The sequence below is a fragment of the Castor canadensis genome, chromosome 8, assembly GCF_047511655.1.
Source record: "Castor canadensis chromosome 8, mCasCan1.hap1v2, whole genome shotgun sequence".
NCBI classification, from domain to species: Eukaryota; Metazoa; Chordata; class Mammalia; order Rodentia; family Castoridae; genus Castor; species Castor canadensis.
The window spans coordinates 133,750,702-133,776,299 of record NC_133393.1 but is presented as its reverse complement, the minus strand read 5'-3'; the positions used below and the strand labels follow the sequence as shown (position 1 = coordinate 133,776,299).

General features: G+C 33.9%; 1 protein-coding gene and 1 pseudogene across 3 annotated transcripts in view; both read left to right on the top strand.

The window, feature by feature from the left end:
* The window catches only part of Cdk17 (cyclin dependent kinase 17), a 113,434-nt gene that overhangs the window by 30,985 nt on the left and 56,851 nt on the right, over positions 1–25,598 (top strand). For all 3 annotated transcript variants that reach the window (XM_020182993.2, XM_020182994.2, XM_074084167.1), the window contains exon 2: positions 24,969–25,118. In XM_020182993.2, the coding sequence (XP_020038582.1) occupies positions 25,001–25,118 (118 nt within the window). In that variant the 5' untranslated portion in view covers positions 24,969–25,000. The remainder of the gene's footprint in view (positions 1–24,968; positions 25,119–25,598) is intronic.
* LOC141425991 (small nucleolar RNA U3) lies at positions 22,608–22,694 on the top strand (annotated as a pseudogene).

Genomic DNA, 25,598 nt, shown 5'->3' with positions numbered 1-25,598 from the left:
TTAAATCTAGTCCTTCTCCTGGCAGAAGACTAGCCAAAGAATTGAAACCTTTTTCTCCTTTGCATTACTAAGATATTGGAAAAATAGTAGTGCTTGTGAAAATGCATATTGAGGTTGCTAGGAAAAATCTTAGTGGAATGATAAAACAAGAGACTGCCACTTTTTCATTTCTAGATTAAAAAAAATCAAGTCTGCCTGTCAGAAAATGGTTTTGTTTTCTCCTTGGAAAGAGAATCTGTATGATTTTGGAAGCAATTGGGACCACAAAGAAGGTCTACTTTGGACACCTTGAGAGGCATTTCCATGCTCTAGGCATTTCCTTTTTGTCTATTTAATTGAATGTTTTTACTGTAATTAAATAATGATTTCTTTTCTTCCAACATTTGAATAAAGTTAATGGTAAGAATTCTAGATTGAGGAAATTATAAATTTGACTGTCTCTTACTGCTCATGAGTTCTTGAGAGCCTTGGTGTGTCGTGTTGATTGCGAGCACACCTAATGACTTGCATTCTGCACTCTAATCACATTTGTTGTTATGACAGCAGTCATATAAAAGAACATGTACTTAGGTTTGTAGGAGCTGATTATAAACGTTGCTTCCAAAGCATGATGAAGACAGAAATTGATTTTGTAGAATCAGGTCAAACCCTATATTATTAAATATTTTTAATGTGTATATAAAATATGGTAAACCTGCGTTATTTGTGAATTTATTACACATGGTTTTGACCAAGCAGCTCAAAAATTAATTTAAAAATTGAAATTTCTTTCTTTTTTGGGGAGGCTGGTACTGTGTTTGCTAGGCAGGCAAGGTACTCTATCTCTTGAGCCACGCCTCTAGCCCTTTTTACTTTGGTTATTTTTGAGATATTTTAATTTTGGTTATTTTATGCCTGGGTGGTCCTAGATCATGATCCTGCCAATACTAAAATCTGTGTATCCTGAGCATTTGTGGGTTTTCCTCAGTGGCAGTCTCCTTGGAACCATATACCCATGGACACTAAAGATCTACTGCAATCTGCAAATCTGAGTTGATACCCACACATTTCAAACAGAATTTGTTATAAGGATTAAATAAGGAAAGTTTCTTGAGGCTCATAATGGAATTTATTTTTTTATTTTTGGCAGTGCTGGGGTTTGAAATCAGGGCCTACACTGTGAGCCATTCCACCAGCCATTTTTTTGTGGTGGGTTTTCTCAAGATAGGGTTTCACAAACTATTTGCCCAGGCTGGCTTTGAACCATGATCCTCCCTCCTGAGTAGCTAGGGTTGCAGGAGTGAGCTTGGAATTTATTTTTTTAAAAAAGAAATCCTAACCACATAAATATGATATACACTTATTAGATTAGTAAGAACTAGATGATGGACTAATAGGAAGATTATGGAGTAGAATTTTCATTTAACTAGGAAATACTGCATTTGTTTCTTTCTTTTTTCCTGTTTGTCTTTTATTCCAGTATAAGGATGTTAGTACTTAAAATTGTATTGAAATTTTATTACTGGATCATCAATACTACATTTAGAAAGAATTTTTTTTTTTTCTTTTTTTTGTGATACTAGGGTTTGAGCTCAGGGCCTTGCCCTTGCTGGGCTGGGGCTCTACCACTTAAGCCATGCACCTAGCCCTTAGAAATGAAAAATTAAAATTCACTAATTTGTTACATATCTAAGTTAAAATATTTTAAATGATGTAAGTGTTGTTGTTACATGTTTGCAAAGACTGTTTGTACAGCATTTAAGAAGGTGAGGGTATAGTAGATGCTCTTTTAATAACCTCTGATTAATTTGTGGTTTTCCCCTCTGTAAAACTGATAACATATTTAAATACTAGTAGGGCTAGTTAGCTTTAGGGGACTTTTACATAGTTTGACCTTAAATATCTTTTCCTACCAGTTGTTTGTGAACTTGTTATTGTAATCACATAGTTTAATCAAATATTACCTAAATTAATGAACTATCAATACACAAGGACAGTAATTTTGGTGAAAATTTTGGAAGGCTAATAAATTAGGCAGGCAGCTAAAAATATTTTTTTGGAATTATCTGTAAGGAAGACTACTAAAAGCTTGGAAAGGTTGTACAAATGTAGAAGAGTTTGGCATCCATAAGTTTGGCTTTATAAGTGTTCTCATTTTTTCCTTTACTTTTAAAGAAACCAGCTAGAAATGGCAGAATCTGTGTGTGGGATTATGTAAGAAATTCCAATTACAGATCCATGTCTTTATCTCACAGTAAAGGATTGGTGAGCATATTTCAGTGTTTTAAGTTAAAATGATGAAGGTGCATAGCTATAATTTTTTGTTTGGTTTTTGTGATTTCCTGAATTACCAACTTGATTAGTGAACTGATCCTGGGTTAGGGTACCTTCTATCTCAGGCTTATTTTTCTTGAACACAGACTTGAAAGAATGTTAATAGGAGGACTGAAATTTTTAACATGGATTTCATAATAAAATTGGAATAATACATTGATTTCATAATTAGTACCCCTTGTAGTTTCTAGTGGCTATCATAAGTTTTTTTAATTCAAGCCATTTTTTTTTTAAGAAGACTTCACAGTTACTTAAGATTTGGAGACCCTTTTATTTTCCTTTGTAGCCTTCTTTGCCTGGTTCCTCCACCTGCTTAGTAGGCTTCCTTTTGAATTTCCTTCAGCTGATGTTTGTAAGGTAGACGTCTTGAGTCAGTAGGTATCATATATTTCATTTTCTAATGAATATTTAGACTAAAATTTAGATTAGTTCTACAATTGAAATACTAAAGGAAGAGTATTTCCTATTTCTAATTATTTTACTTAGGTTGGTGAGCTGAAAATAACTTAAGAATAAGTGGTAACAAGATTGGCCTGCACTCAAGTTTTAGGAGGCACAGTGCCCAGAGAAGGCTCCAAAGCTGTTTTGCTGGCTGCCTACTCTGGAGCAGCTGACTCCCCAGCTGCAGAACACATTGATCTGGTCAAGATTACTTTCATCCTAGAGCAGAGCAAGTTAACACAGTTTAAATCAAGAGCCACATTAAAAGCTTCTGACCTCAGGATAACCTCTTTCCTACCTTTGAAAGAGGGAACAATTCCAGTCACTTCCTAAATTCTAGAGACAAAAATGCATGGGACACGATAGCTACATCTAAAGATTGTGAGCTTGACTTTTTTTTTTTTTAATGTCTTACACAGGCAGGTTTAGAATAACAACTTCCAGTTTTCCTTTGGAGTTAAAAGAACGTCAGTCAGTCTTAACCTACTGGTTCTGTGTCAGAATCAGAGAAATTTTTCTGTTCTTCTCCACCCCCCACCCCCACCTTTTCTTTTTCCTATTGGAATCTTCCTGGGTCTGCTATTGGTACAGGATAGACAAAATAGACCTGGGCCTATGTTTGTAAACTCATCCTTTTTCTAAAATAGCATGCCAGGTAGGACAATGTTTTCTGTGTTAGATAGCAGACAATTGTTTCTTGATGTATACATTCTTAAGTTCATGCCTTCTTTTAATCAGTCTGTGTCTCCTACTGTTCTCTACCCTCCATTCACTATAAAGATTTTATTAGGATTTATTTTCTGGACATTTCAACTTCATTTCTACTAAGACACATGACAGAATATATAATTTTACATATTCAACACTGTAAGTTAGCTGTATTGGTAAGAGGGACTGATGACAGTGTTCATTTCACTCTTTTTCAATCATTATTGAGTGATGTTTTTGTAGAATAACTCTATCTGCTCTAATTCTTCAAGTATAATTCATATTTTCTCATTTCAACTGTTAGTAGCAAATTCAAGTACTCACAATATGAGCACCAAATATTAATTGAAGGAGTTAACCACATTGAGAACCTCTATTTTACTTTGTCAGATTTTCCTGGTACCAGAGGAACTACTGTTATGCCTAAGGTCTCTGTGCTCGCCTGCCTCTTAGAGAAAACAAGAAAGAACATTAATCATTACAAATGTCATTAAGTGAAGAAAGAAAGGAAATAATAATGTTAACAATATGTAAGTTATTGTTAGTGTTAAAATTTTGTTGACCTTATGTAGCTAATATCTTTTTACTCAGTAAAAAGGACCTAGATAATTGATCAAAGTCACATGCATTTGGTTGTGTACCTTCTTGATAATTGATGGTATTGAGTCACCTATAATCTTGGCTAAATCCTTTAAAGATCACTGATTCATATTTAACATTTCTGATTGTGCAGTTATGAGTACTGTATATCCCTGGTTGAAAGTCTGATTTCTTTAACAGGGATTAAATGGTGTCTTAGCCCTAGCCAAATACTTTAAACAAGTATGGGCATGGCTGCACATGCCTATTATTCCAACACTCAGGAGTTTGAGGCAGAAGGATTGTGAGGTCGAGGCCAGCCTGGAGTACACAGTAAAGCCCTGTCTCAAAAAAAATTTATAGTTTTCCTTATTTTTCAGAGTCAATTTTTACTTTTCTGATATTTTTTAATCTTAGCTATTGCAATATATTAGATTTAATAGCATTTAGATACAAGTTGAATCCAAAATCCAGAATGTTTGAACTGAAACTTTGTGTGTGCTGACATGATACCACAAATGGTAAATTCCATACCATGAAACCTTGTTTCATGCAAAATATTAAAAATAATGTATAAACTGCCAGCGGGTTGTGTGCTCCATCCCCAGGATATCTCATTAGGTATGTGCACATATTCCAGAATCCATAATATGTCTGGTCTCAAGGATTTTAGGTAAGTGAAACAACCTGTATATGGTATAGGCTATGACTTACTATACTTACAACTAAGGGGACTTTTCAGAGTAACGTTTAGTTTCCCTTGTATGAAGAAGTGGGTTATAATACCTCTGGAAAGAGTGAATAAAATTTCTTGCTTTGTAGGAAGAGATCTGTGTTCCTACAATAAATGAATGTGGCCTTGTTCTCCTGTGGAATACCTAATGCTTGCCAGGACTGTGGAAGAGTATTAAAATTTTAAATAACTTAAATTCATCTAAAAACACATTGGCCGGTCTAGGGAAGCAAGGTAGCAGTGGAAAGTATTTGTTACAGGCTTTTGGTTTTCTCTGTGTCTGAAATCTCTCCTCAGAAGTATAAAAATGTATCCAGGAGTTGAAAATTCTTCCTGATTATTTGTGGAATTGAGTCTGGAACTTGTGTTTATGACTTTGCCCACAGGGAAATGTTCACAGATACATGGAAAAGAGGAAGGAGGAACACTTACAGGTCTTCTCTGGAGGTTCTGCTTATAATTTTATCTGCTTTATATAAACCTAATTATAGAAATATAAAAATCAGATGAAGTGTCCTCATTAGAAAATAATATGGCAGGCAGGTTTTGATAGGATAGTACATGAAATTTCTTGACTTTCTGATAATTTGATATTACTAAAATTGATTTTTAAAAAAAATTTTATTCATATGTGCTAAAATTGCTTTTTAATCTGTGGGTTTTCTTTTGCAAAAGATTATCAATACTCTGTCTTACTCTATTCAAGACTATTATCTAATTTCACATATGTTGAGAGGTTTATGTTTTGCTCATAATCCACACATCAGCTGGCTTATTTGTCTATTTGACTTTGTCAGGATTTACTTAGCAACCTAACTCTTAGGTTATTAGGGAGTTTGGGCCTTTTGTTTTCTCACTTGTGTAAAGGATTTGTAAATAGTCTTGTTTTACTTCACATAATTTTTCTAAGAGTCAAACACAATGAAGGATGTGAAGATTCTTTGTAAGCTTTATAGAACCAGGTGTTATTTATGTTGTTTTTAACAGTAAATTGGTGAATGAATATTTATGTTGTGGCCTGTGTTTTTCGTGGTAGGCATAGAGAAGATACCATTACCAAATATCTCAGGTTTGAGGAAATTTTTTAAAATTTTTATTTAATGTTGAATGATATATTTAAGGACAATTTTAAAACTTAATTTTTATGAATATGTAACAAATATTAACACAATATGTAGACATCAGAGGTTATTAATTTGCAAAAATATTTGTAATTTATAAATAGACAAAGATTTCGTATCTGAAAAAAGATTTCAAATATACTTCATGAGGATATAGACTCTTAACTTTGTTGAGACTAAACTTGCAGAAGCTCAGTGTCATCCTTACATAGGCTATCTTTCCTATCTCATATTTGCGATGACCTCTTAGGTCCTTGAACATACTTTATAGCTTCTCCTAGCATTTGATGAGACTGGAGGTAGGACCTAATACCCAGCCCTCTCCTTAAAAGCGGGGAGTCACTTACTAATCTTAACTTTGTATTTCAAGGCAGGTTTTGAAATTCGTTTGTGAGACACAGAAGAAAGTATTTTCATTTCTTCTTTTTTGGACATAGAGTAGATGATCAAGTAAATTGAAATGAGTTTCTCTAATACTTTCCTTTCTTGTTAGTACTTGACTGTGAGAGTTGTAAGGAAGGTATAGTTAAAGCACACAGAAAAAAATAACCAAACTTCCAAAGAAGTTGCTGTAGGGCTGCATGGTCACCTTCTAGCACTGTGAATTCTAGCATCTTGTGTTGTGTAAAAGTTGAGACAACAATGTTTATGTTTTTTTAAGTCACAGTATCTTGAATTTCATAGAACCCTAGACTTCTGTGGAATCCCACTTGAAAAACTCTGTTCTAGGAGTATTGATTATAGTAATGCTAACTAATGACATTATATTTACTTCCTTTCAAAGCTAGAGGAGATACAAACTTTGATTAGCTGTATAGAGGGGCATATCTGTGTCATTTCTATAATTGTCTTTGTCCCTTGAAATAGTTTCTGTAGGTCATTTGCCCATGATTATTAATATTGAATGTCCCAGGCCTTTCTTCTTCCATAAATGCACCTTGAGTGCTAAGAAAGATACATCTAGAGCATCTGATTGGAGGTGTGGAAATAATTTTAGTTAGTATCCAACCTGCCATCCCTCAGTACATGAAAGGTTAAATGAGTTCCCCCAAGACCAAAACTGCTTTGTGTTTGGTGTCTCCTCATTAATATGTAAATATTTTAAGTTCAGTTGATTGTTTTATTGATGTTTATTGAAGATGTAGTTTATATAGCATAAAGCTCACCCCTTTAATGTGTACAATTTAATGTTTTTATAGTTATATATATAGTTGTATAATAATAACTATAATTTTAGAAAATTTTTATCAACCCCAAAGAAACCTTGTAATTTCTTTCTATCCATACTCCTGATTCCCTCCATCCCTTTAACCCTGCAAATGTTAAATGAAATTGCAGTTGGCCCTTAGTGTCCATAGGTTCCACATCTGTGGATTCAACCAATTAGAGGTTGAAAATATTCAGAAAAAAATTGTGTCTGTATTGAACATGTATAGACTTTTTTTGGTAATTAGTCTCTAAACAATACAACATAACTATTTATGTACATAGCATTAATATTAGGTATTACTTGTAAAGTAAAAGAGAATGAACAGATGCGTGTAGGTTGTGTGCTAATGTGACACCATTTTAAATAAGGGGCTTGAGCATCTGTGGATTTTGGCATCTGCACAAGAGGTCTATAACCAGTCCCCCAGCGATACCAAGGGATGACCTTATTCAGCCTTCTCATTTGAAATTAACAGAAAGGGACTAAGGTTAATCTTTATAATTTCTCTAGAAGAAGGGATTTGTTTATTAAAAAGGTAAACAAAGGTATTAGAAAAATAAAACATAGTATTTTAAGAAACCATTATTCATTAAGAAATAATTTGAGAATCTGGGATACTTGTCACTTTACTGTTACTGGCTCTGTGAACCTCAGGGCTGTCTATTAAATGAAGTCGTCATTTTTAGCCTAAGAAATGAGAATAGGTGGGTACAATGACTTAGGCCTGTAAAGCCCAGCTATTTGAGAGATGGAGATCAGATGGATAGAAGCTAACCTGGGCTAAAAGTTAGCTAGACCCTATCTTAACCAATAAAGCTGGGTGTGTGGGGTGCACCTATTACCCTAGCTGTGCCAGAGGCATAAATAGGATATCATAGTCCAGGCCACTTGCGCAAAAATACAAGACCCTATTTGAAAAATAACTAAAGCAAAAAGGACTGAAGATGTGGCTTAAATGGTACAGTACCTGCCTAGCAAGTGCAAGACCCTGAGTTCAAGCCCTAGTACTGTCAACTCTCCCCCCAGCCCTAAATATTTATATACCTGTAAAAATCAACACAGTAGCTATTGACAGTAAAAGTTACTTAAAGCACGTCCTGAGGTAATATTCCCTTAACAGTACATTAGTGTAAGAGAGCTCTTTTGCTAACTTTAATTTTTTTTTTTTTTTTTTTGGCAGTACTGGGAATTGAATTTAGGGCTTCCTGATTGTTCAGCAAGCACTCTACCATTTGAGCCACACCCTCAGTCCTTTTCTCTAACTTAAAAAAGTACATGAAAGGACACAACTCATAGTTTAATTTATAGCATTTTTCTTTATAGTTTGTACAATAATGTTATGATCTATAATTGATGACATTCTAGATTTGCTGAAGTATATTTAAGTTTGAAATAGTAAATATACATATAAATATTAACAGAAAGACAACATTTCAGACAATAAAAATATTAAAATGACTTACTAAGGTTTAGGTTACTGGAAAAAGTGACTTGTTTGAATGTAACGAAATAGCATTCGTCTAAAATTTTAATAATTCACATCTTTCACTAATCCACATTAATCTTTTTCTCTGATTTTTAAATAAGTGAGATTTTAAAGTTTTCATATAGATGCCAAATTTGGGGTTACTTGTTTTTCCAGTTCTTAAGCTTTTTTTTTTTTTCTTTTTTTTGTAAGGTGTGTATATTGTTTTTATCACAAAGTACAACAGTTTGGAGTATTAAAATTTTAAATACTCTTATTTTGGTGTTTATTAATTATATGACTTCCTTAGAATTCATAAGAAAAACAACTTTGCTTAACTAGAATTTTATCACTAAATATTTGCAAAATATTACATTAAAATTTATTTTCCTGCAGCTTCAAACTCATTCTTCTAAATTTTATAGTATAGAGCAGGAATCCTACAAACTATATTCCTCTTTTGCAGCTGGTTGCCTGTTACATTCTGCCAATAGAAGGTATTGGTGGAGGATAGGAAAATGAGGAAGGAGACATGGAATTTTCTCTTTCTTGTTTACTTTCTCCTTTTCAGTAATCTCCACAGCAACTAGGCTTTTCCTGTCAGGAACATGAGTGACAAATGGTTCTCATTTGCAGCTTTTGCACACTCACAGAACAATCTTCCTCATAATCCCTTCAGAGATAACCAGCATCAACTAATCATTTCCTCATCAGAGACCTGGGTTTGGGCTTTGCAGGGACCCTTCTGAGCTGTTTGGACTTACTCTCCTTCTAACGGTGCCTCCTTCAGAGGTCTGGATTCCAGTTTCTCCTTCAAGCCTTTGTATTTTAATAATTCCAGCTACTTCCCTTTGTTTCCCTTAGCTCTGAGGCTCAAAGCTGCTTCTTGTAATTACCACTTCTGTAATAATCTGTATTCATATTTTTGCCTTTTTAGTTCACCAGTTTCTGGTTAGCAAGTTGCATTCTCCCTTAAAATTATTGATAAAGTATTTGTATTTTGACTGAACTCTTCCTGATAAACTGGTCAGAATTATAGTCCTTTGCCAACCAGAATTAGGCCATCATCATTTAGAAGTTATTGAGTGTCTGCAGTGTGCTAGACCTTTGTCTGTTCTCTGTATTCTGTTACTGTCCTTGTGTGTGGTCCCAGAGATGTTTGGGTATACGTCACTGTTACACTGCATTGATGTTACTCTTCTGTGTTTGTTATCTCAAGGAGAGTGATGGTGTTTTTGTTTTGTTTTTTTGACTTAACATAGTTTTGTAGCTTTTAAAATAGGATTTGCACAAACTAGGTCTTCAATGATTATTTTAATTAATGAACATGGTGTAGAAGTTATAAAATTATCTGAAAAAGGGAAGGATCTTATTTTGATAATTTTTGGCACCTGAAAGTTCCTCCAAAAAATGAGATGTTTAAACCAAATCCTAATGTGGCAACAAGGGTTATATGGGATACCTCTTCAACAGTCACATACCTGAGGTTTGATTTGCTCCTTTCCAGCTTAGTTATTAATGAGATTGAATATGCTCATTTTTGCCAGCATATCTTCACTACTTCTTACAAGACTGCCAGAGAAAAATTCAGTCCTTCTACCACAGTACCTTTTAGGTTATCAGGTCTCTGACAACCATGCCTTACTTTTAATTAAACTTTTAAGCTTCCCTTTCCCTCTGCCTCCATTTTGCCCAGAAAGTAAGTACTGTTTTCTTAGATGTACTTTTATCATTGGTACTTAAGGGTATCAATGTCAACACAGATTATTTCCAGGTCTTCTAACTATATTGATTGTAATATTACACACACACACACACACACACACTCCCAGATCATGGTATGTTTTATAGGCCTTCATGCCATTTGTGTTGTGATATCCTTCAGTATATGCTATCTCCCTCTAAATATAATTAAACAAACACTTCTATAATAACTGTGTTAGTCATCTTCTTGTTACCATAACAAAGTACCTGAATTAGAAACTTAAAAGGAGGAAGGGTTTAATTTGGCTCATAGTGTTGAAGGTTTCTGTCTATATTTGGTTGCCCCTATTGCTTTTGGGCATATTGGGGAGGCAGTGTATCACAGTGGGAGAAAATGGGGAAGCCTGTTCACATTGTGGCCAGGTATGAAAAAGAAGGAGAAAGAGGGACTGAGGTCCCAATATTCTCTTTGAGGGTACATTTCAGAGACTTAACTTCTCCCACTAGGCCCCATCTCTTAAAGGTTCATCACCTTTCATTAGCACCAGAGCCTGGGGACCACACCTTTAACACCTGGACCTTGGTTGGGGGGGAGGGGTCCCAAAGATTACTATCTCTGTTTCTGCTTTATTTTGTTTTTCTGCTGATGAACTAACTATAGATAGCTTGAATGATTTTGTTTACGGTATTGGGATTTTAGGAAGAAAAGTAGATATTTCTTTGAAATTTTTGTATACTTGTTAAGTGATATCTCTCTTTCTGTTCCTTCCCTCCTTCCTTTCTTCCCTCCCTCCCTCCCCTTCCTCTTTTTCCCTCAGAGCTAGGGACTAAACCAGGTCCTCACACATGCTAGGGAAGCACTTTACCATGTTTTCTTACCTTTCATAATTTTGATGGAAAATTGGTTTGTATTTGACTTAAAAAAAAATCACTATTTGGGTTTTTATGGTACATCTTTTTAAAAACTTTTATGTGGTTATTCCTTTCTATTTTTTTTTTTCCTTTCTGTACTGGGGTTTGAACTCAAGGTCTTTCACTTGCTAGGAAACTACCATTTGAGCTACACTCACCACCCCTAATTGTCAGTTTTTAATACATCACACTCACTGTGCTACCATTTTATGTGACAGTTGTCTCTAAATGCTAAACCATTGTGAAACTGAAAACTATTTAAGTATATTCTGTCTTTCTTCTTGGGAATATGGTAGAAATCCCACTTGAAATGAGGCATGGCCATGTGATTTGATTTACCCAATGAAATATGAGCAAAAGTAATGTGTGCTACTCTTAGATGGAAGCTTTAACAGTTGTGCTTTCAACCCTTTGTACTCTTGCCATTTTGTCTGCTACTTTGACTGAGATCTTTGCGTACTTGGGGCAGATATCCCAATCAGTTCTGAATGGTCATGCATCATGAAAAGAGAGTACAATCTTAGTTATTTTAAACTACTTGGATTAGTTGGTTTTTGTCGCTGTGGCGTAATCTAGTGAAACCTGACTGTTGCAGTTATTTATGCAGTTAATGTTGAAGCGAATCTGCTGGAATGATTTGTTAGGTTCTTTGCTTGTGGGCAAAATAGTGACAAAGTATTACATGTATTGGTGGGCCAAGAAAGAAGGGAAGCCAAGAATGAAATGATAAATCTTCCAAAAGAAACCAAATATAGGCCATTTGTTTTAAGGGAGGAAAAGCAAATCTGTCTGACTACCATCAGTTTTGGAGACATTTTTGTTAAATGGCTAGCCTGAGATTATGCAGGTACTTGGCGGCAGGACTAAGAAAAAGAAATCAGTCCTTTTCGCTCTATCCCTGTTTCCTTTTTATTATCAAAATATTACTCCTTTAAGACTTTTAATCCACTCTTAATTTTTAATTATGTCTTTCTTTTCATTCCTATTTTTTCTAAACTTATTAACATTTTTGACCAGTTTGCAGAATTGTGTTAATCATTATCCTTGGCTCAAGACATACCCTCATTAATTCTTGCAAGGTTTGTACATCTGTACATCAGTAAAATAGTTAACATCTATGAAACCAAATTCTTAAACATCATCTGTAATTTCCTATGCTCTTCTTGCCTCTCCCTAATTGTTAACTATCATGAACTTTGTATTTCAGTTCTTTTCATTTTATAAATTATTACACATTTATTTACCTAAACAACATACTATTACTTTTTTTTTTTTTCTTAAAAGATTGTCATTCTAGGGGGCAGGGAGAACAGTTCAGTGGTAAAATATGTGTTTATTACATACAGGGCCTTCTACCAAAAAATAAAATTATTTTTGAATTATAGTGGAGGAATTTAAATTTTTACAGAATAGTGAGTTTTCACCAGCCTCTAGAGATTATTGAGATTATTTCAAGTATAGGAGGCAATTGCCAGAGCATGTGTAGAAGATAATCTCCAGTATTGTTTTTAAAAAAGTAACCTTTTTTTAATCTTTCACAGAACTTCTGTTTTTACCATTAAAATTTTTTTAATTGAAGAAAATTTGGTACAAATGTAGCTACAGTACATAATTAAAAGAATTTGATTAGTTTATAAAGGATAAGTCTCACATTTTTCTAATATTTTATTTCTAATCTATCCTTTTTAATGGGCTTTTTTTCTTTTCTTTTTGTATGTAACTATTTGTGTATCAAAATGAGACACTACCTCAAGTAGTTACAGTTGCTCTCTCGGTTCCTTTATGAGTGAGACTATTATTGTCAAAAACATCAGATGCATTTCTAATAGATGACTTTCTGAATTCACTGAAAAGGAACAGCTGTTTAAAACAAATGCCCTTTCTGTGGGGACTTATCATCTGCAAGTCACTTGATGATTATTCATGATGCAAGTACTTACATTTTGGGTGATTTTAAAATCAGATTTTAATTATATTTTTTATTTTAACCTATTGTCCAACAGGCAGTGTGTTAAAATGTATTTAAAGAAAATAGAATAACTGTTAGTGGAAAAACATCTTTAAAAGCAGATGGATAGAGACATCAAAAAATGCTTATAAGATTGTTGGAAATTTCTCTGTGACCAGTTTAGGTTTTTAGTTGTTTTGCAGCACTAGGGATTGAATCCCCAGGGACCTTTCTTCCCAAAACCCATGGTAACCTCTGTTGTCTGTATCTGAATTTGTTTGTGATAGGTCATGTAAGTAGAATCACACAGTATTTGTCCTTTTGTGCCTCAGCATAATGTTTTCAAGGTTCGTCCATGTTGTAGCATGTTAGCACTTCATTCTTTTGGTAGTAGGATAGTATTCCATTTTGTATATGCCACATTTTGCTTATCCATTCATTTATTGCTGAACATGTTGTTTACTCCTTTTCATTCTAATGAATAATGTTGCTGTTAACATTGGTGCACAAATGTCTGTCTGAGTCATGTTTTCAGTTCCTGAGTACATCCTTAAGAGTGGAACTGGGTCAATGGTTAATCCAATGCTTAACTCTTTTTTTGTGTGATATTGGGGGTTGAACCCAAGACCTTACATATCCGAAGCAAGCACTCTACCTCTTGAGCAAAGTTCCCATCTCCCCTCCCCACATTTTTTGTTTTGTTTTGTTTTTGCATGATGCTTCTAAATAGAGTCTCACTAACTATGCCTGTAGAACTAGTGATTCTCCTTTCTCTGCCTCCCTGGTATCTAGAGTTATAGACCCGTACCATCACACTCTGCCCCATGTTTAACTTTCTGAGGAACCACCAGTTTTTCCCAGTAGCTACACTATTTTATATTCCCATCAGCAAGGGAACAGTGTTGCAATTTGTCCACATCCTCATTGACAGCTATTATTTTTTTTCTTTTTTCTTTCAGTAATAGCCGTATTAAAGTGGTATCTTATTGTAGTTTTGATTTGCATTTCTCTGATAGCAGTGATGTTTAGCATCTTTTCCTGTGCTCACTGGATACTTGTACAATGAACATTCATAGCTTTTGCCCATTTTTAAACTGGGTACTTATTTTTGTTGTTCAGTTGTGGTTCTTTCTGGAGAGACTTATATACTCTTATCAGATATATGATTTGCAGATATTCTCTCTCTCTCTCTCTTTGAGATAGGGTCTCACTATGTAGTCTAGGCTGGCCTCAAACTCCGAACCTCATTGACTCAGCCTCTCAAGTACTGGATTATGGGTGTGTACCACTAGGCCCAGCTTTTTACTGTCTCTATATTCACAAAGGTTTTAAAGTATTTGTCTTGCCTTGCCCCACTCCTTCGCGCCCCTCTCGCCACCCCTTCCCCAAAAGTTTGATGGCTTTAATGCTTAGATTTATATCTTTCTTTTTTCATTTTATTAGGTTTTTTGAACTGGATTCAACAATATTTTATAGTTTTCAGAATATAAGTCTGTCACCACATTGGTTAAATTTTATTCCTAGGTAGTGTATAATTTTTGATTCTGTTGTAAGTGGACTGCTTTAAAAATTTACTTTTGTATTATTCATTGCTAACCTATAGAAATGCACCACTTTTTAGGCATCAGTTTTGTACCTTAGAACTTAGTAAATTTATGAGTACTGATAAGTTTTTATTTGTGGAGTTTAGGATTTTCTACATAAAAGATTATGTCATGTGTGAATATAGTTTTACTTCTTTTGAGTTCTGATGCCTTTTATTTCTTTTTCTGACTAGAACCTTCACTACTAGTTAAATAGAAGTGGGGGGAAGTGGACATCTTTACCTCATTGCTTATCTCAGGGGAAAGTCTTTCAATATTTATTTATTTATTTATAGTTTTTGGTGAAATTGGGGTTTGAACTCAGGGCCTCACGCTTGCTAGGCAGGCATTCTTACCACTTGAGCCACTCCACCAGTCCCTTTCACCATTTAATATGTTAAGTGTAAGTTTTTCATATATGGCCTTTATCTGCTTGAGGAAGTTCCTTTCATTCCTGTTTAATCAGTGATTTTTTTCTTTTTAATCATGAAAAGGTATTGAATTTTCTTAAATCCTTTTTGTGTAGCAATTGCAGTGTTCATGTGGTCTGTTTTCATCCTCTTAGGGTGGTATTTTATGTTGATTTTCCTTATGCTAAACCACCTTTCCACTCATGGGAATATATACCTATTTGGTCATATACTTAATAAGTATAATCCTTTCAATATGCTGCTGAATTTGCTAGTGTTTTCTTAAAGAATTCTGCATCTTTATTTTTAAAGGATCTTGGCCTATGGTCTTCTTATAATGTCTTTGTTTAACTTCATTATTAGGGTAATGCTGGCCTCACAGAATGACTTAGGAAGTATTTTCCCTTCTTCAGTTTTTGGTAATAATTTGAAATGGATTGATGTTATTTCTTACTTTAGAAATCACCAGTGAAGTCATCTTGTCTTGGACTTTTTTGTGTTGGAAGTGTTTGTATTGATTCATTCTCCTCAGTTATATTGTCCTTTTCTTCATGTGTGGGTTTTGGTACTTTATGTTTCTAGGAGTTTGTTCTTTTTGTTAGGTTATTTGATTTGCTGGTACACAGTTGCTCCTAGTATTTTCTTACAATTCTTTTCTATATAAATCATTTCTGATTTTAGTTATTTACATCTTATCTTTTTTGGTCTGTGGCCGTATTGCCCTGAACTCACCCAATCTCCTCTCATCTCAGAAGCAAAGCATGGTCAGACCTGGTTAGTATGTGGATGGGATTTCTTATCTTTTAATTTTCTTAATGTAGCTAATCATTTGTTTCCTTTGACTATCTTTTTCAAAAAATGGACTTCTGATTTTTTTGATTCTATTGTTTTTCTATTCTCAGTTTTACTTATCTCTGTTCTTTACTATATCCTTTTTTTTGCTAGCTTTAAATGATTTAGTTTGCTGTTTTCTAATTATGTAAAGCGTGCTGTTAGGTTATTAGTTGGAGATCTTTTTAAAAATTTTATTGTGGTGCTGGGAATTGAACCCAGGGCCTTGCACATGCTATGCAAGTAGATACTCTTTTAATGTGCTTTTACAACTATGAATATCCTCTTAGCACTGACTTAGCTGTATTCCATAAATTTTGGAATGTTGTATTATTATTTCAATTTGTCTCAAGGTATATTATATCTGTTTTGATTTCTTCGTTTGTTAAAACTGTCTAGTTTTACTCCATTGTGACTAGAAAAGATACTGTATATGATTTTTGTTCTTAAAAAACTTGGACTGGGGATGTACCTCATAGCTCAGTGGTAGAGTGCTTGCCTAGCATGCACAAAGTCACGGGTTTTATCACAGCACTACCAAAAAACAAAACAAAACAAAATAAACCCAAAAAACAAACAAACAAAAAAAATAAAATCAAGAAGAAACAAAAACACTTACTGAGACCTGTTTTTGTTGCCTTGTTGTCTGTCCAGGAGAATGTTCCGTGTGCACTTGAGAAGAATGAAGAATGTGTATTCTACTGTTGTTAGGTGAAAGTGTTCTATCTATGTCTGTTAAATCTAATATACCAAGTATATAGTACAAATTCTTTAGTGTTTTAAATTGATTTTCTGTCTGGTTCTTCCATCCAGTACTGAAAGTGGGGTATTGAAGTCTACAGTTATTATTGTAGAACAATCTTTTCAATTCTGCTAATTTTCAAGTCTCTGTTGTTAGGTATGGATATCATTATAATTGGTATCTTAATGTGCTGACCCTCATAATAATATGTAATGTCTTTTGTCTCCTTTTAAAAAAATTTTATTGTATTTCATCGTACAAAAACATAGCTGCCCCAGTTCTCCTTTGGTTACTGTTCTCATGGAATATAGGAATCTATCTTTTCTTTTTTTTTTGATGGGACTGGGGTATGAATTCACTTGAGCCACTCTGCCAGCCCCTCTTTTTCTGTTGTTTTAGTTTTACTCTCTTTTTGTCTTTGTAATCTAAAGTGCATCTCTTATAGACAGCAGTCAGATGAATCCATGTTTTTTTTTTCTTTTTAAATTCAGTTTCCAAAACTCTGCCATAATTGAGGAATTTAGTGTATTTACATTTAAAGTAATTGCTGATAAGGAAGGACTTACTTCTTCCATTTAGCTATTTTTTTCTGTATGTCTTATTTCTTATTCCTCAATTTTTGCCTTTTTTTGATTTCCTAATGTTTTTTACTCTTGAAATATTTTAGTAATTACTTTGGAGGTTGTAATTAAGATGTTAAAATTGCAATAAACCTGTTTGAATATCATCTTAGATAATAGTATATAAATATTTGGCTCCTATATATTTCTATTTCTTCCCCTCAATTTTGCAGGGTGCATTTGCTTTTTAAATCATACAGAAAAAAGAAGGAACTATAGTAATACCACTGTCTTTTATAGGTATTTATATATTTCTTCTTATTTCCTTGTATTTCAAAGTTTTCTTTTATCATTTCGTGTAGAATAGTCTACTGGTGGCAAACTTCCTCAGCCTTTGTTTACCTAGAAATGTCTTAATTTCTCTTTCATTTTTGAAGGATAGTTTTTGGTGGGTATAGAATTCTTGGTTGACATTTTGTTTTTCTCTTCAGACTTTTAAGTATGCCATTTCAGTTCTTCATAGTTACTAGAGAAACTTCAGCTGTTAATCTTATTGAGGAGCACTTGTGCAAGTAAATTTGCTTCTCCCTTCCTGTTTCAAGACTTTCTTTGTTTTGAGGTTTCTATACTTTTGAGTACAAAGTGTCTCAATGGGGATCTCTTTGTGTTTATTCTTCTTGGATTTTACTAGGTTCTTAGAAGTGTACATTCATGTTTTTCATCAGAGCTTGGAAGTCTGTGGCTATTTTGTTCAAAATAAGTTTTGTCCCCATTTTTCAAATCCCCTCTAGTACTTCTATGGTGCCAATATTTGTATCCTTGATATTGCTCCAAATGTGTTTCAGGCTATATTTGATTTTCTTCCTATTCCTCAGAGTAGATAACTTTGACTATCTTAAGGTGGTGTTGGTGTTTTTTGAACTCAGGCCCTTGTTCTTGTTAGGGCAACTGCTTTATCACTTCAGCCACGCCTCCAGTCCTTATTGCTTTTTAGTTATTTTTGGAGTCAGGTCTGGTATTTTTGTCCAGACACTCTTATTTAAGCCTCCTGGGTAGCTGGGTTGACAGCTACATGCCACTATGCCTAGTTTTATTGCTTGAGACGGGGTCTCGCTAACTTGAAGCTGGTCAAACCACTATCTTCCTCATCTCCATTTCTTAAGTATCTGGGATTATTACAAGTGTGAGCCACTGCACCTGACTGGACCTACTTTCTTATTTGTGTGCTTTGTAATTATTTGTTGAGACCAGGACATTGTAAGTGTTATAATGTATTTTAACTGTGGAAGTTTCCATTCTCCCAGTAGGTGTTTCTTGCTAATGGAGGTCTGTTGCTAGCCATGCATAACTTTCTCAGACTATTTTTGCAAACTGTATGTCTTGTCATATGTGATCCACTAAAGTTTCTATTGCATTATCTTTGTAGTCATCCTGACAGAGTTATTAACATATGTGACTAAAAGAAAGGTGTTATCTCTTTAAATTTTGCAATATATGTGGATGGGGGGTGGGGTCAGTCCTCCCCATCCCCCACAGAGGACCTTAACAAAGACAAGCATCTGCATCAGTGCCTATCTGTCAGACTGACCAAAACATGCCACTGAATTTTTGGACGACAAAGTTGCCCATTGCCTGATCTGGTACCAAACAACTGCTGTAGGAATGTAGGCTGCCAACCTTGTTGCTATAGCAGGGTTGAGGAATGGGGAATGGTAGATGCTGGTTTGCATATGTGACTGTCTTACCAAGATAGCCCCTCTCATCATCAAGCAGTGTCCTGGTTATTCTAAGTGACCAGTCAGGTTTTAGAGTTCGAAGATAGTTGATTCTGATTGCTTTTCCAATTTACTGGTTGCCATAGAGAGATCTTGGTTCTTCTTTCTCTGACATTTTGCCTCTCAAGTGTTACAGTACCGTTACATTGTCTTTCTCGTGTGGTGTTTATGAATAGAGGAAAATCTTTTAACATTTCTTTTATTTGGTTTGTCTGTTGGACTATTCATATTATCAATGGAATGCAAAGGATAATGGTATTTAAGAATTTGTAGGAAAACACCTATAAGTGTGATGGAAATTTTAATTCACTTAATTGTCAGTATTTTGTATTTTTCACTTTGTGTTTTATGCAAATAACAAAGTTACTGATTATTCCTTATTCTGTGTGGTTGGCTTAAGTGTCCTACAGAATGTTCATTATTTATCATGGTTTAATTATTGTGGAAAAAGTAGTAGAAAATTTATTTACATGAACTTAATGAGTTCAGCTTAAGTTTCATTTGAAGGCAGAGTTGCTGCAAAAAATGTTACAAAGAAATAAAGCTATCTTTATTTTGAAGCCCTATTACATGATGTTTAGAAAGACAATAACACTAAGTAGGAAAACATTAATTTGCCTTTTGGTGAATTGTCTTAAAGACTTTAATTTTAGCTTCAAAATGCTCTGTTCTACATGTAAATTTTGCTTATTTATGTAAAGGAAGTCATTAAGACATTTTAAAAGCAAAAACCCTTTTAACTTTTTCTGAATAAGTAACAAAATTGTACATAAACAGTAATTGCCATTTTAATAAGTCCTTTATTATGATCATTGAAATACAAAGTAAATTTGTCTCCAAAGGGTTTCTTTTTGAAAGTACCAAGCAGGCAGTATTAAGAACATTTTTACAAGTGAAAGGTCAGAGTGTCTAGTTGGGAATATTCATAGCTTCTGTCTTTTTAGAAAACTGTGTGTTTGTGTGTGTGTGTTTCCAATTCCTGTGGCAGAACCCAGTTTGTATTCCAAACTGGTTATCTATAATTTTTAAGGCTCATTTGAAACTGTAACATGTTCATATTGCATGTGAAAACGACTTTTTTCAGTGGTATGAATTAAACTAGCTTAAAATTTAAACCTTAACCACAATTGCATTGTTAACCTATTTTACCATTCATAAAATTGATAGTATAACTAACAATCCAAAGTGAAATTTTTTATTCAACTTTGTGAAATAGTTTTGATTTTTAGAAGTCAGTAATCTTAACACTGTCTTAAAAAAAAGATAAACAATGAAGATTCACCTTAATTCTGATACAGATTTACTTCACAAAAGATGTTTTTATTTTAATGTTGTACTCAGCTAATGAAAAAAGCTGATGAGTATAATTCTAGTTAAAGATAGATATGTTAAGGAATCTATTTAATTTGAAAAAAAAATTTAAGCAATGATTTAGGCTGTGGTGATGAAATTCTTTACTGTCTGGGCTTACTCATTGAAATTAGAGTTTATATCATGGATATAAAAATAGGACCTTTTTGAAAATGTGCTTTTATTTGAAAATTTGGTGATATTTAGCTTTATAATAAAGTGTTTCTCTCCTGCTTTATGAATTAGAAATATCTTTCTTATATCTAAATGTATAAAAATATCTTTTAAAGTTATTTTGTAGAATGGAATTTTCTTTATTCTTTGGTAACAAAACAAGGGTCATATGTACTATTTGAGTTATAAACATATAGAATGTTCCCTAATATACATTGTGATACACATGCACTGTATGAAGCAAAGCTTAAGGTTTATGTTATTTTTCATTCTTTTTCTTAACCACTTAAAACCACTTGATGCTGTCTACCAGCATGTTCCATAGAAATATGATAGGTAGCCTGTATGTGAGTTTTTAAAAGTTTGGACGGCATATTTAAAAACTTCTTTTTCTTCTTCTTCTTTTTTCTTTTTTTTTTTTTTTTTAAAGAAAAAAGGTAGTTAATTTTAGTAATGATTTACCTACACATACATCTATTTTGACATGTTATTAGAACAGTTAAGTTTTTGTGAGATAATAAACATTTATTATTGTCTTAAACTACTGAAATTTATTTCTCAGTTTTTAAAAATACAGGTAACAAAATTTACTATCTTAACCATTTTTAAGAGTATAGTTCATTAGGTTTAAGTTAGTTCATGTTGTATAAACATAACTACTATCCACCTCTGGAATGCTTTTCATCTTGAAAACCGGAAACTGTACCCTTAAGCTGTAATTTCCCATTCCCATCCTTCCCCGGGTGCCTGGCAACTGCTATTATATTTTGTTTTTCTGTGATTTTGACTGCAGTTATTGAGATATTTTTACATTCTTTTTTGTTTCATACTATGTCTGAAAAAGTCAGTGTTTATTTTACATCTGCAGTACAACTCAGTTTGTACTAAGCACTTTTTACACACTCATTAGCCACATTTGGCTATTGGCTGCTGTTTTGGATAGCTTAATTCTGTGCTGTGGTACTGAATCCATATATAATTGGTCTGTTAGTATGCTATGTGAATTAATTCTATAAAAACATTCTGTTATACTTTGTTATTTTGTCCTTATTTGTTATTCAGAACAATAGGTAGATTCTGTGGTCAGCAAACTTCCAAAAATGGTATGCCAAGATTCTGAAGTGATGACGTCTTTGTAACTGGATGGACATTATTGGTCATATGACTGTATTTGAGAAAGCTGGTGTCCAAAAAGTTGCTAGTTATGAGCTACCAGTTCTTTGGAGCTTTTGCTTGGAAATACGGATTTCTTGAAGCATGTATGTTAGGGCTTCCCAAGACCAAATCATTATGCTCAATGACTTTTTAGACTCATAGAATAGAGAACAGTGGTTAACCTCATTGTTATGATTTATGTCAGCTTAAAGATATACACTAAAATCAACAGTGAGGAAAACACATATAGGGTGGAGCCCAAGAAAAACCAGACATGAGCTTCCAGTTGTCCTCTTATTGGAATGGCATAGGCAGCATTTAATTCTTTCAGCAATTGTGTTTGGCAGCTTGTGCAAAAGAGATCACCTAGAGAAGCTTACCTGAGTCTTTGTATCCAGGACTTTTAGTGGAGATCAGTTAGATGATCTGATCTCATAAACATGAAATGCCTATCTAACTGATTTAAGATACTTACTTTCCAGTCTGCCCTATCTTTTCTCTTCCTAGAAGTCAAACTGATCATATGAAAAATCAGACATTGACCATAATTCACATTGTTAATTTAAATCATCTGCTATGAGGGCTGGGGAATAAATAAACTCAGTCGTAGGGCATTTGTCTAGCATGTATAAGACCCTGGGTTTGATTACTAGCATTGAAACAAAATTGTCTGGTATGATCCAGTCTCAGGTATACAGAGACACTATTATCAGGTAGAATATTCCAAGGGCCTATAGGTGATCTTTCAGGAGTCTCTGACAGGTGAATCCTTTCTTCAGAATGTGCATGGTTTCAGCACTATAAGCCTGCTGAGTTACCCTTTTACTACACAGGATTATTCCAGAATCTTACAAAGGGAGGTGTCTTACAGAAACAAAAAGGTAGATAGATGAAAGAGTATACTTTCAGGGATCATTTCTATAGTTTGTTACAAGGGTAGATGGGTGACAGCTCAGTTCACATTAAATATCTAGTATGTTTAAACAAATGTCATGGATAAAGGATGACTATCAGAAGTGAAGAATATAAAATTTAGGACATCTCTACAGGTAACAGGTTTCTCTGGTGGAGTCTACTCAAGTTTTCTAGCTGCCTTCTGTAAGGAGGCAAGATGGAATACATATATTTGCCTTTTCTAATCCACATCAAAGCCTACATTTTACCTCTGCTGGAGTAACTTAGAAGACTAAAGCTTCTGCTGAAACTACTAGAAATGCTAGGGAAATAAAAATTTGAAGGCATTATAGAACTTTTGAATCAGTCAAGACTTGAGGAGTCAAGTTTCAGGAGAGAAGGGAAACACACCTTGTATGCTGGGTTTCCTCTTGTGTTTTCCAAATCTTAAGGTGTTTTGGGGTAAGAAGATAAAAGGGTATAAGAGATGTGGGTATAAGCAGGGTATAAGAGGCATGGAAAAAGCAACAGAATGGAACTTTCACTAGTTTTTTGTTGTTTTAAGGACCATAGGTTTACAGTTGGAATCTCTTCAAGGGCCATACAATAAAAGTAAGGACAATAAAAGTGAGGACAAACTCAATCTCAAGGACTCTATCCCTGATTGGATTGAGTTGATCTGTTGGTCTCCTCCTAATCTGATTGCCTGCTTAAAAAAACAAAACAAACCAGAACTAAACTAAATCCTCTATGGAGGAAGATAACAGCATCCAGAGTCTCTAGTTTTTCCATTGACATTTTTATGCGTGTATTTACCTACAGTATCTGGCATCCAACAAGAATTTGCTAGGTAATAGAACAAAACCAAGAGAAAAAAGTCAACAATAGATATAGAGCCACAGATTATGCAGACTTTTGGGTTACAAACGGGCTTTAAAATACTACAACCTATTTATGAAAATAGATGCTGAGAATAAGAATTTCACTAAAAAACTAGAATTTGTAGAAAAGAATCAAGTGGAAATTCTGGAACTAAGAAATACAGCACCACAGGTGGGTTTAATTGCAGGTTAGACAACTGGAAAGAGGAATAATAAACAAAAAGATGTTAATAGAAAATTCAGTGGCATGAATATGTCATTTTGGCGTTATGACTAAACCAAGATATGGCATGAGAGTTTTTCAGTGACTTCTAAAGAGCATCTCTTATTTTGGAGCTTATGAGTAATGAAGAGATCTTATTAGAGTGTAAATTGCAATTCTTGCTATTTTAATGTATGTGGTTTTATATTTTATGTTTTTATTATAGTGGTTTCCTAAAAATGTAGTAAATAAGTAGCATGAAGAAAGTAAAACATCAAACTATCATCTAACATTTGTACTTGCTACCTTCCCCACAGCCTTTGCGCAAACAAACATTATTGTATAATACCTTTCTGTCTTATTCAGAAATCACCTGTTAAGCATACTCAGCTACTTAGAGCTTTAGAATAAGGAAATAAGCAAAACAGATGAAAAACAGACAAACAGCTAGATAGTAAAACTCATGTATTTTAGCATGGGACAGTTGTTGATGCCCTTACTCTTATTTGGGCACCTTACAACTTGTTCATCATAAGTCAGAAAGAACAATTTATAAAAGAAATTATAGGTAAATTGTTGGAGAATTGGTTTTGGCAGCAAGTACCTTATTTCATCACTTATAAGTCTCTGCTATAAGACCATTCATTTATGTAGGTAAATGGTAATTTTAGTTTTTAAGTCTTATTGCTGTTGTAATTTGTTTGACTTGGGTCAGTGCTTTGAGCATTTTTTCCTAATATGAAAATGGGATGCAAACATCATTCTTCATCCTCCCCCTTCACCTCTCCGCACGCCCCCCCACCCCCCCACCCCCCCACCCCCGCCTCCGTTTTATCTGAAGATACCACTGACTGGTTCCTGTATGATGATTGAGACTTGTTATAGAACCAAAGCATCAAAATAGTGGTGATATTTTGTTAACTTGGTTTTTAGAAAATGCATTTTAAGAACATTTCCAGTCCTTCTAATTATAATTATTACGTTTGAAGTCTCACTTTCAGCTACATTTTTTTTTCTGGTGGTACTGGGGATCAAAAAAAAATTCTCAGTGTTTACTTACATAAAATTCCTGTTCTTCTATTGATGCCAAATAAATACAGCATTGACCAGAGCAGGTACATGTTTTTAAGCAAAGGGTTGAGTTTTGTGAAGTTTGTCAAAAGTGAGAATTCCTTATCATTTCCTACTTTGAAGATTCCCAGTAAATCCAGAATGACTTGTTTCTTCAGCAGTAAAATAATTATAGCTTTGCTTTTGTGTATGTTCTTTACTTTTAGAATTTTTCAAGCCACCTTCAATTGATAGGAGGATGAAAAAGTTTAAGAGAAGGCTATCCCTCACACTTCGAGGAAGTCAGACAATTGATGAATCATTATCTGAACTGGCTGAACAAATGACTATTGAAGAAAACAGCAGCAAGGACAACGGTAAATATTTGGGATAGGGGTGGTACTTTCCCCATTTAATTACCTTATAAATATAATGTAAATTGACTGTCCAGATAATTTCATAATAGTGTTCTTTTGTTTTTCCTCATTCCCTGGTTTCTTAGGAAACAGATGACCATATAGTGTTTATATGCTTATTACTTATTGGAATATTCCACTGTCACTCAAAAAGTGTTGCCGTACCTGGCTTCACCCCAATGACTTATACTATCCTATATATCTTTCTGTTTTTACTAGCTTATAAATAAGATTGCATTACGTAATATTATCCTAATTGTTAAATATTTTTAAATTAACATTTAAAATTTTTATTATTCTTGTAATCTGAGTTAACACTAAAGTAGATGGGAAATTTGTGAAATTCCGTTTTGTAGCTTCATCATAGTTTTATAACATTCCATGTGCATGTTGATTATTTACATAGATTACAGTTTATCGCATTAGTGAATTTTACTAATT